The sequence below is a fragment of the Myiozetetes cayanensis genome, unplaced genomic scaffold, assembly GCF_022539395.1.
Source record: "Myiozetetes cayanensis isolate MyiCay16 unplaced genomic scaffold, myiCay2020 scf40, whole genome shotgun sequence".
NCBI lineage: Eukaryota > Metazoa > Chordata > Aves > Passeriformes > Tyrannidae > Myiozetetes > Myiozetetes cayanensis.
Genome location: NW_026087632.1, coordinates 283964 through 300602, shown reverse-complemented (window position 1 = coordinate 300602; position 16639 = coordinate 283964). Strand labels below are relative to the sequence as shown.

At 44.3% G+C, this 16639-nt stretch overlaps 1 protein-coding gene and 1 long non-coding RNA gene across 2 annotated transcripts in view; one reads left to right on the top strand and one right to left on the bottom strand.

Moving 5' to 3' along the window:
* The window catches only part of WNT7A (Wnt family member 7A), a 37965-nt gene extending 29558 nt beyond the window's left edge, over positions 1–8407 (top strand). The window contains exon 4 of the mRNA XM_050330243.1: positions 3996–8407. Coding sequence (XP_050186200.1) covers positions 3996–4475 — 480 coding nt within the window. The 3' untranslated portion in view covers positions 4476–8407. The remainder of the gene's footprint in view (positions 1–3995) is intronic.
* Positions 1–16639, bottom strand: part of LOC126647738 (uncharacterized) — an 853551-nt gene that overhangs the window by 716426 nt on the left and 120486 nt on the right. The window lies entirely within an intron of this gene.

The window sequence follows — 16639 nt, the reverse complement described above, 5'->3', positions numbered from 1 at the left end:
AGCCCAGGGCAGGACCACCCTGCTGGACCCAGCCCATGCAGCATTTTCCAGAGCCTCAGTTTGCCACCCTCACATGACCAACCCTGCGCATTCCCTGCACAACCGAAGGTGAAGAAAAAACATGTTGAGCTCCTAATGGCAGTGCCCAAAGGTACTGCATCTGGAGATAACATCAAGAGAGAGAGCCAGCGAGTTCTCTTCACACAAACTATTTCCCAGAGGCTAATGGCAAGGGGGGGAGAGAGAGAAACAAGTACTGACAGTTTACTGTAGGAGCTCAAAGAAAAAGTGGACAAAGCTAAATGAACTCCAGCTCTTTGTTCACATTTAATCCAGTTCAGAGCATTCACTGGTGCATACAGATTTACTGATGGAGCTGGCTATGGTCATTTGGTAAGAAACAGAGGATCTAGGATTTAAATTTTGTGCCCTTCAGGCTCTTACGTTTAGGAAAAGTCAGTCTGTAACGTATATAAAGTTTTAATCTGACGTAAAAAGTATGAGCTGCTGGATAATTCCTTCAAAGAGACAAAACCTGATCTTGAAAGGTCAAGAACACTTTCTGTTTTTAACACAGACCAAGTTTCTAAGGGGTAGGACACTGCTTTTGCTTCACAGAAACCAAAGTAAAGACCAAAGCCTGCTGGCCCCACCCAAAGAATCCCCTATTTTATTTTTTTCTTTTTCTTTGCAACTCTCTCCCTGAATTTATGAAGACATCGATTTATCAGAGGATACTGGAATAATGGAACAGTATCCACATATTTTATTGCAAAACAAGTAGCCCAAGCGCCTGATATCCCAGTACAATAAAACCACCATTGCAGGCCTTTGCTTTGGCTGAGGACAGGCAGTTCAAGTTCCATGTAGCCTGTTCTCTGAAGGCTGGAGAGTCAATTCATCTCCAGCTGAATTTGCAGAACGTGGTATTGAAAGACAGCACCAGTGAGGGGGGTATGTGTGCAAGAACAGAACCAACAGAACCCCAAAAAAGGGGTTGTGAGCCAAGGGTAGGAGGCAGATCTGGAAGGGAAAGCCCAACTGCAGAGTGCAGGGGACCTAAATGGGTCAGATCTGTTGGAGAGATTTTAGCACAGCCTGTTGGAAGTGCATCTCCCACAAGTGCAGAGAGAAAGGGAGGGGCAGCCAGTTAAATTTTAGGAAAATACGAAAATAACAAACGACAAAAAAACCCCAAACCAAACAACCAAAAAACCCACAAACAAACAAACAAAACAAACAAAAAAAACCAACAAACAACCTGCCTGATAGATGACACATGATGTATTTTGTATTAATGTTTCGAGTCAGTTTGGCGGATCCCCATGGCAGGCGAGGTCGAAATATTTTGTTGCAAGTTTGAACATCGTACCAGGATATAAGGCCAGGCAATTCTGCAAGAGCACAGTGATTGAATTAGGGCTGAGAAATGTATCCTGGCTAGTTTCAAATTAAAAAAAAAAAAAAAAAAGCTTTTAAAAAGGTACAAATGAGGCTAAAAGAATTTATGTTATTTTTCCGGTTTCTGTGCTCTAACTCCTTTTCCTCATAGATCTCCTCATCTATCTTCGAAGTGCACTACCTTATGAATGAGTGAGCAATAAAAGAAGTATGCAGTGGCTGAGAGAGAAACTCAAGATAACAAGATAAAGCCAAAGGCTTGAGCAGAACTGCAAGCTGAGATGTAGATCTGAATAGAAAAGTTTCTCACATCTCAGTTTTAGGGCAGTCATTAGATAGTTTGCATGAGAAACTAATTGAAAACCAGTAGCACAAAGTGTGACCTGGCATCTGCAAAGTTCACAACTGTCAGAGCATTGGACCTGTGCTTTCTAGGGTTTTGAATCCTGCTTTCAGACCACACGTGGGGACAACTTGCTCATAGACTAAAGTTAAAAAACAAAGCTATTCCACAGAACCAGAAAATCATAGAATCACAGGATGGTTTGGGTTGGAATGGACCTTAAAAGTCACCTTGTTCCATCCCCCTGCCACAGGCAGGGACACCTTCCACCAGCCCAGGTTGCTCCAAGCCCCGTCCAACCTGGCCTTGGACACTCCCAGGGATGGGGCAGCCACAGCTTCTCTGGGCAACCTGTGCCAGGGCCTCCCCACCCTCACAGGGAAGAATTTCTTCCCCGTATCCCACCCAAAAATACTCTCTTTTCAGTTTAAAGCCACTCCCCCCTGTCCTATCACTACGTGCCCCTGTAAAAATTTCCTCTCCCCCTTTGGGTATTGGAAAGCTGCCACAAGGTTTCCCTGGAGCTTTCTCTTCCCCAGGCTGAACAGCCCCAGCTCTCTCAGCCTGTGGTTTTAATACCTTAAAATCCCCATGTTCATCAAAAGTGGGCAGAGAAAGAGCAGGGAGCAAAGAAGCAGCTACAAATTACCCCAAGGTCAGGCAATAGCAGTTTCTGTGCCAAGGTGACACAGGAACGGCCTCAAGACCAAAAGGTGTGAGGATAATCAGCTTCCTCAGTGAAGGCTCTCCTGTTTTCTGCTGAGAAAGGCCAGTGTTTGAGTCAGCATGGTGAGTTTTCCAGCAATAAAAAAGGGTTAATTCAAATTTCCATATCACTGACCTCCCTCCAGCCCTCCAGGCTGCCTAGGTTTGGATCTGCACGGATCAGCTGGGTTGTCTCAGGGGAAAAATTATGTGGCCACTCCCTGAACCCTGATAATCCCTCTGGCTGGGCTTTCCACTGCTGGTCTCTGCCAGGTTAGGCAGAATTTCATCATCAAAATTATTATGGTCTCTTTCAAGTAAAGACCAGTGGGAAATGAATTGCTGGAATCAGGTATGTTTGCTGGTGTTAACCCAGTGTTGCTGCTGAGTGAGGTCAGCTGTGGGGCTCAGGACACAGAGCAGGGACTGAGCTGGTCTCCAGCTTTATTTGGCAAAGCCTGGTCTGGCAAAACAGCAGGAGGGAGAAGATACAAGGACAGAGTTTCAAGGGATGTGAAGGTGGAAGATGAAGCTTGTTATCTTCAAAAGAAAAGTAGTGACAAGTCCGGCATAACCATGAGAGACCCCTACAAAGAGGGGAGCATGAGAGAGGGTGGAGCAAGCCATGATGTTGGGGTGTTTAAAGTGCTTTTACAGCATTAAAGAGGTAGACATTTTCTAACTAGAATTGATGACAAAACATGAAACTGATTCCTTTACTCTTACCCTTTATGCTCTAAGACAGAACTTGCTTTCTTGCAGAGTAGCTGAGACATTTGTTTGCTCTGTTATCCATGTGACAGGAGGCAAAATACTTCAAACCCTCCAAGTGTGTTTGACTGTGGTGTATCAAAATAATCCTTAGCTTTCCAAAGTGGAGCATTAACTTGCACCATTTAGAACAGACAAGGCCTATATGACTAAATAATAATCTGTTCTATATGTTGATTAATGTGAGACCTACAGGAGGACAAGCATTGATAGAGTATCTGCTTGTTCATCTCTTGCACCAGCCTGTGTCATTTTGAGGTGCAAGAACTGAGATGCAGTTTATTTTCGAACTCCTGTTTACAAAAGTCAGGTTCTGGCATCTGTTGTTGGACTCTGAAAGGATTCTGCACATGGCAGTTCATGTGAAGGTGTGATTTTCTGCCAGCTCCTGATTTCACTGCATATGCCAAACACTGCAAGAACAGATAAATCTGAAGCACTGTACAATCACACTGAGGAAAAGCTGTGGTTAAGGAAGGTCCCATCTTGCCTTTGGGACCTGGGCTATGAAATTAGGCAGAGTTATCCTCCCTGATTAACTCGAAGTGCAAATGGGGAATCAGCTTCACAGGCGGAACTTGGCTGATATTGATGAGCGTTTGCTACCTGGGACAACAGCCTGTCCAGGCAAGCAAAACCCACAGCTTTGGTGGGAATGGGACCTGTGTCTGGTGGCAGCTCCTATTGGAGAGCAAACCCATCCCTGCCTGTCACCCAACATCCATCCAATACCCCTGCTTGTGTTAACACGCCATTCTTTGTTCTTCCAACACAGATTCTGGAAGAAAACATGAAGTTAGAGTGCAAGTGCCACGGGGTCTCTGGATCCTGTACCACTAAAACATGCTGGACAACCCTGCCCAAATTCCGGGAGCTGGGCTACATCCTGAAGGACAAGTACAACGAGGCCGTTCAGGTGGAGCCCGTGCGGGCGAGCCGCAACAAGCGCCCCACCTTCCTCAAAATCAAGAAGCCCCTTTCCTACCGCAAACCCATGGATACAGACTTGGTGTACATAGAGAAATCCCCCAACTATTGCGAAGAGGACCCCGTCACGGGCAGCGTGGGCACGCAGGGCAGGATGTGCAACAAGACGGCCCAGCAGTCCAACGGCTGCGACCTGATGTGCTGCGGCCGGGGGTACAACACCCACCAGTACTCGCGGGTGTGGCAGTGCAACTGCAAGTTCCACTGGTGCTGCTACGTCAAGTGCAACACGTGCAGCGAGAGAACAGAGGTCTATACCTGTAAGTGAGCACGTGGGCACGGCCTGGCCGCACGGATACCTTTGCACATGCACCCGACGTACCTGCACGAGGCTGCAGGGAGGACCTGCTCGCCCGGAGGAGACGCTGACGGACGGAGCCCCCTCTTCTCTTCCCGCGTTCCGCTGCTTGTGTGGAGACACATTTCAGACTCGTAAAGTCAGCCAAGAAAGGAAAAACAAACAAGCCCCGCCCTGAGCCACCTGACACACAGAAGAGAGAGTAAAAGATGATCTCGGTTAACCTGCACCTCCAAAGGAAGAAGCACTGACTGCCTCGTGCCGACGCACCAGTCGGGGAGAAACCTCTGAGGGTGGCAACTGACTCCTGGTTTGGAAAAGAGGTGGTCAAATGTAAGGAGCAGGGAGGGAAAGGGGAGAAATCCCCCCCTCAAAGGGCTGTGCACAGGATGGGATGGACAGAGCCCCACTGTGAAAGGCCCATGTGAGTGTGTGGATGACACAGGTTTTGGCTTCTACACTCGTGAAAAGCTTCTGCTGGTCTTGCTGATCTTTCCACTTCATCCCCCTTGCCACAGCGAGTAGAACTGTTGAAGGTTTCTGTAGACACTGCTTTACCTGCCTTTTTTCGTGTGTGTGTGTGTGTGTGTGCTGCAGATTTTAGCACAGGGATTTGGGACACTCGGGCATAATAATAGCAATATTTAACAATTTATTCAGATAAAACTAATATTAATTTATTTAATTAAAAAAGAACTCTACCAACCTTTGGGGAACTATTCTGCAATTAAAGTAGGTAGCTGGCTTTCTTTGTGGAATAATTTTGTAGGAACAGCAAGGAAAGAACTGGAGCTGTACATATTATTCTTGACTAGGATATTTCTATTAGTTGGACTTGCAGGATATGTTCTACTGTACTAGATGTTTAAGTACAAAAGCTGGCGTCTTTATATATATGTACATACACAAACACTGTTGTTTTGGGGTTTGTTTGTTTGTTTGTTTGTTTTCTCCTGTTTGCTGCTAGTTGTCTGGAACAAAAGTTGAGTGGTAGGGGTTACAAATCTTTACCAGGTTTTGTGGTTTTTGTTTTGTTTTTTGTTTTGTTTTGTTTTTTTTTTCCTTCGATTAAAGAAAGAAGCATTAATAAAATCCTGTTTGGAATATGTCTAAAAATAAGAAAATCCAGACAAACTTCCATCTTTTGGAAAAAATCAAGCATAGGATAAGAGAGTATATTTTGTAAGAGACTATTTTTATATAAATATTTTATTTATACTACGTCTGCTTGTTCAACCTGTACTTTTTCTCAAAACAGGCATACAATTTGTAATTCTTAGGCTATTTAACAGAGAAAGGGTAATTAGTTTGTGAACACAGCAGCAGCAAGCTGGATACATTCAGCTGCAGTTGGTGGATGTGTCAGAAAGCAGAATGAACTTTCTCTCCGGATGTGTGTACAAACCGGCTCTTTTCCTGCAGCTCAATTTGCAGAATATGCAAAACAAGAACAGGGTCTGTAGCATCAATTTTGTCACATGGCTTGAATTCATGATTGGTATTAGCTGGATGCTCATTTATCCCATTCAAGAAAAAAAAAAAAAAAAAAAGCGAATTAGCTTCCCACATGCGTCAGTCATTAAACTGTGGCGTTATGACTCGCAAATGTGCTGTGTGTGCTGTCAGTTAAACCTCTATATTGTGCTACTGTCAAATTGCATTTTAATCAGTGGGAGACTGTAGACTATGACTGTAAAAACTAGCATGACACACACCGTCTGATTCTCATAGATAGGATACAAAGCTTACTTTTTGTCCAACTCTTTTTTGGCATTTACATTATTCTTTCCCTCTCCTCCCCCCCCCCACCAGCAAAAAGGTCAGAGCTGGGAAATCCAGAAAAACATCCAGGCAAGTTTAAAGAGGCAAATTTAAAGACTACTTGTTTTTCAGGGCTATTTTGTTTTCCCTTGATGGTGTTTCCTTTTTATCACTGCTAATTTCTTCAGACATTTGAGTGGTAAATATTTCTCTGTGTTTTTAGAGTCATTATGTTCTTACTGCTTTACTCATTTGTGACCCATAAAAAAAAAAGAGAAATCTAATTTTAATGCTGTTTTTCACTGGTTAATAAACATGGCCCAGAGTTACTGATGATATTGCAAATTGTCTGGGACACACCAGATTCTTTCCTACTTCCAGACCACAGGATCTCCCCCCTTTAATGAGGCTCAGAGAAGCATCGGTAAAGAAAACATTTCACTGACTCCTGTTGAGAGCTGCAAACATTACAAGGAGTAGATGACACAGGTTCATCTTGTGCCAATTGATAGTTCTGGGGCAAAACTCCCACCTAAGACTGTGAAAACAAAGCACTGAGAAGGGAAGCAGAAGAATCACTAAAAAAAAAAAATAATCAAAAGATTGTTGCAGTTTCACAACCTGACCTTTTAGGGCTCATCTGAATGGTGTTTTAACTCACTCCTTGGATATATATTATTTATGTAAGATCACAAGCCCATGCAGTACCTAATCCTAGCACTGTATAATCGGGTTAATGCACAATTTCTTTGCAGACCTGCCACTTGACACAAAATAGAAGGTTCATTCACTTCAGACATCAGAATGGCATATCAAAATAAAGCTATTAACACAACTGCATTTCAAACTGTCAATATAAAAGCAAAAATTTCATTGGTCATTTGGTCACTGCACTGAGAGTTCTCCTAAATTCCAAGTTATAAACTTCAAGATATAAAATGAAACCCCATACCATAGATATGTTCATTACAACACTATGTTATGGTGAAATAATTCAGATCTAATATTGGAATTTCCCCCCCGGTTTGTATTGGGTTTTGGCTTAGTGGATACCATATCATAGTCAAAAGTGTGCTTTCTTCACTTATTAGAGTTATTTTACAGATTATTACCTTTGCAGCATGTTTTTACCCTAGGAGAGTAATCTGTAAAACTCCTGCTTCCTGTATATTTCTGTATGCAGTGATGTGCCATGTACAGTTGGCAGAACAATTACTGAAGGACAAATACCTTTAAACAGTTTGACTCACAATAATAAAAGACTGGATGCACAATGCATTGGATTTGGTACACATCTTCCCTATATTTTACAATATTGCTGATGAGAAAATGGAGAGAAAATTAGGGAAAATGTCACTTTGTTTGTTAGCTGGAGTAACAGGTTGGGAACTATGAACTAAAGTGCAAGGAAAAGCAAATGCTGCATTCAACCAGAAAGTATTTGGAAATTCGGCTGTGTCATCTCTGACAGGAGAAATCTGGCCTCTGAGAATGTGCCATCGGGCTGGAGTTAATTGGTCCTTCGCTAAATGGGCTTGAATGGCACGAAGAATAAACAGGAGAAGGAGAAAGATTTACAGGTTTGTAGATATTCCTCCCTCCCCCTCCGACAACAGTTTGTTCTTTGTGCTCAGGGATAGAAGAGCTCTGTTTTTCCTTGGTGGAGAAGCAGACAATGGCAGTGAAATGCACACAACTGCACACCAGTGCGGCTCCCAAAGGAAAATGCATCTTTTGATGTGTGCCAGCCAGGATTGCTGGGCACAGGAACACCCTCGCTGAGGCCTGGAAAGAGAAAACACGTCCAAGGAGCAGGAGGAGCGAGAGGAGCGGGAAACGCAGGAGAAAAAAAACGCAGCTGCAAGTTGGGAAGTTACTGATGATGAAATCTTTGAGAGTGGAACCCCAGTTTATGGAAATGGAGCAGCTCTGCCTTGGGATTCCTGAGCAAGTTTTAAGGATTTTACCTCCTGGCCCTTTTAAAAAGGACAACTAATCTGAGTGCAGTGAGCTGGGTATAGAAGCACTTCATAAACCATGAATTGGTCAATGATTAAGTTTTCTTTGCCGTGTATGCACAAAGGTAATGGAGATACGTCTTTCAACAGTGATAATTAAACTGAAAACATCCTTAAAATGTACTCTTAAGTGGCTCATTTGGTAAAGTTATTGTAAGGGGACGTGGTAACTTAGAAAAGGGGAATAATGGACACGTACCATATTGCACAAGGCTCTTAATGAACTCTCCTGGGGACTGCAAAACTGTTTTGGACTGACCACACTTAAAAATCAATGTATTGAATACAGAAACGTCACAGCCCGCAGTCAGGGTGCACAGATTCTAATTAAGATTCAACACAGGTATTTCTGACAAAAGCTTTATGTTTATCATTATAATCTATATGAGGAAACACACCCTGTGAATCCCCCAAATGTGCATATTAACTAATACAGTCCCCTGCCCCCAACTTGGAATCCCAAGAAGTTGACTGAACAAAAAAGTCTCCAACTCTGTTGTTGGCAGAAGAACTGAACTGCAGGCTCAGGGGCTGATACTCCCAGACAGGGCTGCCCAAACCTGGCAGATACCATTGCTGCCAAGCAACAGAGGTGAAGTCTGAGTCAGGTTTGAATGGTCCAAAACTGTCCAAAATTAGTGCAGAAGTTTAATCACACAGCTGCACTTCAGGTGATGAAGCTCATCTAGATTGTAAAACATTCTCCCTTATCTCAGTGGTCACCGTGGCAAGGGACCTAATTTGCTAACCCAGTTCATGGTCTTTTCTCATCGAAATCACACCAATAATTTCTCAGAGGTGGACATTTTAATCTTGAACAGAAATTAAGGGAATTCTTCCTCTGGAAACAAGCAATTAATAACATGATTAAGTCAAAATGCTCAAGAGATGTACGTGGATCTAAAGGACTCTGCGTGTTTGAAGGACACCAGAACTTTGCAATTCTCCTGCCCAAAGGTGATGCTGTAAAACCCTAAAAGTGTCTTTTCATACTTATAGGAAATTCCTGATTTTTCTCTTTTGTTGTTGCTACACATTCATAGATTCATCCACAGCACATATCATGTAATGTGCAACTGGGAACTCCAAAGAAAGTCCCAGAGAAATGTGCCCTCTAAGTGTTGCACAACATATTTACAGCTGCTGTTAGGGAAGTTGCCTCCCCTTGTCACCAGCAGCCCCTATACTTGTCCCTTTATTTCCTCCAAGCACTGGGAGTTTTAGCTCTCTCTCTGGAGCTTTATGAGCTCTCTGATCCATTCCCAGCCACTGAGGGGTTGTGTGCTTGGAGTTGTGGTCTGCATGAGGGGCTGTGATACAACAGAGAATGAGGACACTCAACAAGAAAAAGCATTCCTCCTCTCACAGTGTACCTTTAATTTTCCAGACCAAGCCATACAAGAAATATGGAATTACTCTGTCATCTGATACACCATGTGCTCCCAACTCACCTTTCCGATACTACTGAGAAGGCTGCACTGGTGGATTTTTAAAACCAAGCTGAAGAGAGTGGACTGGAAGAGGTTTTTCTCTACTCAGCTAAACTTGCAAAAGAAATCGTAGCAAAAACCTGTAAAGAGGCAGTGCTGAGTTTTGTTCTTCATCAGTTTAGATGAGACTTCACACAAACTGGACCATAGGTAGTGTTTAATATTAATGGAAGGAATTCCTTACTCATGGAAGGAATCCTTCCCTGTGAGGGTGGGCAGGCCCTGGCACAGGTTGCCCAGAGAAGCTGTGGCTGCCCCTGGATCCCTGCAAGTGTCCAAAGCCAGGTTGGACGGGGCTTGGAGCAACCTGGGCTGGTGGAAGGTGTCCCTGTCCTTGGCAGGAGGTGATACGAGATGATCTTTCAGGTCCCTTCCACCCCAAGCCATTCTTGCATTTGATGATTATCTCTTAATCACATTTACTCATTGTCCTCAACCCTTTTCCTGTTGCTAATTTTCCTCATTCCCTCAGTGCTGTTGAGCTCTGTTCACTCATCAATGTGAGCAAACACTGATTTAACTATTAATATTTTAAAATTAGTTTGGCAGATCCTCCTGGATCCTTTCTGCCATTTGTCCTTTTATCCTGAAATTGTTGACACAAGAACCCATAAATACCACGACACATTTAGCATTTGAATTACAAAAAAACACCAACCCCTTCCCCCCCCCCCCAAGAAAAAATAAAAAACCCAACCAAACAAAATGTGACAATCCCAAAACTTATATTTTGGTCCCATAGAGTTTACAAAATAAATCAAATCAAAATCCATTACTCAGGTTTCTGGTATTGTCCCAAGGGTTCCATTTTACTTTCACACCCTTTGACGCATTCTCAGCTGTGGAACACAAAGATTCTCCAAGTGGTGGTAACAGTGTCTTGAAGAAAAGTCTTTTCTACCCAACTCCAACAGACTGCTTTTTAGTATGGGCAGGGAAAGGCAGTTCATGAGACTAGACCCAGACAAACCAGAGGGCTGGGCAATCACCAGCTGTGTGAAGATGAACAAAGACAAGTGCTGGATTCTGCCCCTGGGATGGAGACAAATTGGGCAATGAGAGGCTGGAGAGTGGGAAAGGAATCTGGGGGTCCTGGTCAACAGAAAACTGAGTGTGGGGCAGCAGTGCCCTGGCAGCCAGGAGGGACATCCCTGTCCTGGGGGCAGCAGGGAGGGGATTGTCCCGCTCTGCTCTGCCCTGGGGCGGCCTCACCTCAATATTGGGGCAGTTTGGGGGGACACAATGGAAGGGAGAGATTGAGCCATTGGAGAGTGTCCAAAGGAGGGAAATGGAGATGGGGAAGGGCCTGGATTTGAAGCCGTGTGAGGACACTGAGGGCACTTGGTGTGTTCAGCTGGAGCAAAGGAGACTGAGGGGAGACCTCACCAGGGTCTGCAGCTCCTCCTGGGGGGCAGCTCCGATCTCTGTTCTGTGTGAGCAGGGACAGCCCCCAGGGAACGGCTGGAGCTGTGTCAGGGCAGGCTCAGGGTGGATCTCAGGACAAGGTTCTTCCCCCAGAGGGTGGTTGGCACTGAACAGGCTCCCCAGGGCAGTGGGCACAGCCCCAAGGCTGCCAGAGCTCAGAGAGTGTTTGGACAGCACTAAAGGACAGGGTGGGATTGTGGGGGTGTCTGGGCAGGGCCAGGAGTTGAACTGGGTAATCCCTGTGGGTTCCTTCTAACTCAGGCTATTCTGTGATTCCAACTAGAAGACAGATAAAGGAACTTGAAAGACAAAGAAATTAATTGTGTGTTACAGACAGGGGTGCAGCCCAGAGATACTTTCTTTGGAATACAGAGGAAAACCCCTGAACAACTCAGTGCATGGAAGGCACAGCACTGAGTCCACCAGGGAACACAGAAAGGGCTTGGCTAAGGGGACAGATTTTAGCCAAAGCTAAGCCTGCCCCTTTGTTACATAGCCCACAGTGCAATTTCATTTGGGTCAAGCCAAATCCAAGCATCTATTCCATTGAATCAGCAAGAAACCTGTTTTGTAAGTTGTTTCTCACACTTAATTTCTTACCCAGCAACTTTTCTTTTGCATGTGAGCCCATGGAAATATGCACTATGGACATCTATAAAACTCTTTAAATCCTACAGAGGATATTAAATGTCCATCACCTTGAGAAAGAAGGACAGAGAACATACAGTACAGGTGGTAGTCTTAGACCATGATGCCATCACACAGGACTGGAAGATGTGTCATTCATTACAAAAACAAAGGTAGTCTTCACATATTTTTTAAAAAATCAGGATAATTCCTCTCAGCTTTCTCTACTGCTGTGGTGTTTGGTTGTACAAATGTTCTGCACTGAGCCTGGCCTCAGCCAGCCACTATTATCCCCACAAACAGACAGGAAATCAGGAGACACAGAGCCCGAGAGGGTTGGCCAGTGGGCACAAAGGCAGCCTGTGAAAGATTTAGGACCACAGCCCAGATTTGTCAGCTTTTGCCACCCTGTTCTAAGGAACTCGAGCAGTGACTGATTTGCCTCCTTTTACAAAATACATATCCACATTTGGGTGCTGTGGAAATGCATTCACTGCGGGCAGCAGCTTCACTGCATGCTCTGTGTGGCTGAAGGGAGGAGGCTCCTTCTTCTCAGGCTCATTAAATGCTGAGCACACAGTAATTAATATAACCTCCACATTTAAGTATGAGTCATGCACCAGGGAAATGGTAGAAACCTGGTCTCATGTTTAGTCTCTTTAAGTCAAGTGATTAACAAAGCTGTGAGGCAAAGGAGGTGGCAGAGTAGGCTTTTTAAGTCCGGAGATGTGGACAGCAGTTCCAGAGAGGGAACAAATAGCCTCTGGCAAGCTGAAACTCCGTGAAAGGCTCCACAAAGCAGGGGCAAGTTGCTGGATGCTTCAGCACTGGAAGCATATATAAAAGTTAGGGAATATTCTAATGGAAAGTGTTTTATAGGACTGTGTTAAACCACCTCGCTTTTGCTGCCACCAAAAGAGGGGGATGTGAGGTGACTCGCTCAGGTCAATGAGCTGTACCAACCAAGTACAAATTGAGAGACTTAGAATGGGAGCTAAAAAAATAATAAATGGGTTAAAGCCTTTCTGAGAAGTTAAAAAGGCAATTTATCTGCTTCTGTCTCTCCTTTTGTGCTCAGCTTGGGCACCTGTCAGAATATTTTGACGCTTGCCCATCTTCAGCTGCCAGCCACGTGAGCTGAATTCAGATTAAACAGTAAAGAAAAAAAAAAGTGTCCCAGAATATATATTGTGTTTATTTAGGCCAGACCAGCTTGGACGAAAGCAGGGAATCAATCAAAGCCTAAAAGGAAGCTGGCAAACTGTCAGTGCCTCGGCACATCCCGACGGCGCTTCCTCCGCCAGGGACAGCGGCGAGGGCTGGGAAACCCTGGGTGTTCATAACATAACCTTGGCTGATATAATAACCAGATGAGATAAGGGGGACACACAGCCCTTAATTGATGACTACACACCGAAGTTGTCATTTTGATGACTTGTTTGGGCAGGAGTGGCAGTGGCCGGGTGATAGATTATTCTCCCTTTATCCTGCCACAATGACATCTGCTTTATTCACAGATCAGCCACCAGTTGCTACAACAACGCCAGTGTGCTTTAGAAAATGTTGTTGAGCTGCTGAGAGAATCTTGGCTACCCGTTAGCAAAATGTTAACTATGCAAAACCAAAGAGCGTTTGGTTTTGTTGTAGGGAAGAAGTCAATGCTCCGCAATAAGTAAGAATGTCAAAAAGAATTTACATTCAAAAAGTGGAGGAAGGGTTTAACCCATGATATCACCATGATTCAAAAATCCCCCTGGAATTCATTAGTGAGACATTAGGCCTGAAGAATAGAGAAAATAAATAATGAGTTTTAAAAAGAAAGAACCAATACACTTTCCTCTGAGCAGGTTGTTGTCTGCAGCGTTTTAACACGTCCGTTGCCCTTCACTTTTTCCTGTTCATTGTCTTAGATTTTTACACAGTAATCCTTCACTAATAGGGGTTTATTTATTTTTATTTATTCCTTTTCTTCCCACTTGGCACTTGGAGGAGACACTGGATGCTGTTAAGCCATGCCAGGAAACTGAGCTGGCTGCCGGCGAAGTCCCTCGCTCCCACGTCAGTAGAACGTGAGAGAACCTCACCCTCCAACCTGCTCCTTAGAAAGCCAATTATAGGAAAGCATTTGCAGGAGGAATGACTTTGTCCTACAGCCAAATAATGCAGCATCATGCTTGAGAGCCAAGCAAGGGCACTCCATGCCTGAGGGATCAGGAGCCACGCTGGGAGCAGCTGAGTGTCCCCCTGGCGAGGTGACTGCGGATGGAGGGCTGAAGACCTATGGTCAAAGGCACGGAAATCTCCAGCTGCTAAAGCAGCTACTCTGTGGGAGAGGCATCTGAGCTGCAATATTTAGAGTGAAATTCCTCCAATTTCTAGGGAAGAGCTCCTTGTCATGCCCCAGGTGATTCATGTGAGGCTGCCTGCACTGATGGCGCTGGTAATGTGTGTCAGACACATCTCGCACAGAGAGAGGCTCCCCTGCTCCCCAGCCCTGCTCTCCTTCCAAACACAATGGCTCTATCCATCTTGGCCATGATTTTTCATCCACCTCAAAGTTAAGTGAATGTAATTCCCAATTTGTTTTCCAAATGACTCAAACAATTTTCTTCCCTTTGTCTCCCCAACCAGATCAGATCGATTTTACAATGTGTTGTACTTCAAATTTAACTTCATTAAATGTTTATAACATTAAGAAGCTAATGACATAAGCCCTGTCTGTGATATTTATAGGCTTTATGAAGAGACTGAAGAGCTGAGAGAGCTGGAGTTCAGGTTAATTCTTTGAGAACTAATTTCAACACCTAGCCAGAGCTGTAAAACACAAACTATTAGTACTACTTCAGGGCTATCATGTTAATTTAACTGGAAGTTTATCAACCCTATTTACTGTTGAAGTTCGAAATCTCAGCCCAGCCCACAATAGATCATAGGTGTATTGTTTTTCTGTCACAGTAAATAGGTCCCAAATGCTGATCTAATGATCTCATTACATAACCAAGCTCAAGAAATGTTAAGCTACTTATGACTGGAAGAATATATGTGAAAATTTGTCAGGAGCCGTTTTTGCTACATTCTAAACACTTTTTTATAGTCCCCTCCTCACAGTGGCTTGCTGGGTTCCATTTGCCCCCAGTTTGATTATTTTTAATTGGAATTTTCAAGTTATGATTGCAAAGCCGTATTTTTTGCAGCTAGATCTTCCTGCTCACCACCATCCTGCCCAAGTACCATAAGTCTGGTTTTCCTCCTTGATCCTGAGCTTCCTGCTTCTTCCAGAGATCCTTCCTAGAGCTGCAGATCTTCAGTCCATGGCAACCAAAGGCACATCACAAATACCAGTGGAGATGCTGAAGTGGAACTAGCTGAATTACATTCCAATAATTTTCAAGGGAGTACAGGTGGGAAATGACCTCTATCACTGCTGCTACAAGCACTGAAGGCAGTAAGTATAAAACTGGGAAATAGGTGTGCAACAGGTGACTAATGGGCTGCTTGAAGCTTTTTAATATGTTGGATCATACCTTCCCAACTTTACCCAGGAATACCAGCAGACATTCTCCTGTCACTGAGATTAAACTCAGATTTCACTTGGTCTCAGACGTATCTGGAATGAGCATATGGGACTTGATGCTGTTCTTTAACACTTGGTGCAGTCCAAGACCAAGATCAGAGCTTAGCACACCTACCCTAGGCACCAGCCACTCACTCAGGGCTTCATCTCTTCGGGAACTAAAGTTCACTCTCAACTTTAAAGAAGGAACAATGCACAAAAGGTAATTTTTAAAAGGACTCTTGTACTACAGGTACAGCAAGCAGAGAAAAGCAACGTTCACCAGCACTGTTGTCATGGCTACCAGCTGAAATCTCTATCTTCCACATATGTGGGATGTAAGCTGGGAAAAGTCCAAAGAGCATCCTTTAAAAACCAGTATCGTCTGCTCCCAGCCCGGAGGGGGAAGCACAGGCAGTGGTGGAGCCCCCAGGGCTAATCTGCCCAGAGAGGCAGTGCCACCTTCACTGGGCCACCACCAGTAGCCCTACTTTCAGCTTCCATGTGTCTGTCAGCACTGGCAAAGAGCTCCTTCCCCAGTTATCCAGCTAAAACCCGGCATGTGTCCCTCCTGCCCTATAACCGACCAACTTCAGCTAATTATACCCCAGGAGCTTTATTTCCTGAAAATGGATATTGCCTTACCCAGAGGTATGGATAACATCTTCATCTGCCAGAAACAGGATTAGTTTTGACAGAGTTATGTTTACAAACATAAAATTTATCACTTTTTTTTTTTGTTTTAAATAGCACCTGTGTACACCTGGAACAAGACAGTAGCTAATGATTTATGTCGGACGGTAACAACGGCTGTTTCTGCTGGAACTGTGCCATAACTTAGTGTCTGTTACTCTGCCCTATTGGGTCAAGACAACACATCAGTCAAGTAAATCACTTAAGTAAATTATTGAGGACTTAAATTGACTTTTTCTACATAATATGTAATTACTTCCTTGAACCAACATTCCCTTACATCACCGATCTAAAAGCTTTCTATTTATTTTTTAACTGAATATTGATTGAATTTAAATTACAGCCAGCACGTAGGATTTATCTTGGAGCTCAGATTCTGGGGAACAAACTTTCCAACAACCCTGTCAGCCCGGCAGTTCCTGCCACCGACGCACCCACGTCACCCAGAGCTGCAGGTTTGCCCACCACCCTCACGGGGCAGACACTGGTGCATCTGCTGAGACCTGCAGTGCCAAGACACTCGAGATGGAATTGCTGGGAGGCCTGGAGATGCTGAGCTGGCCCTGC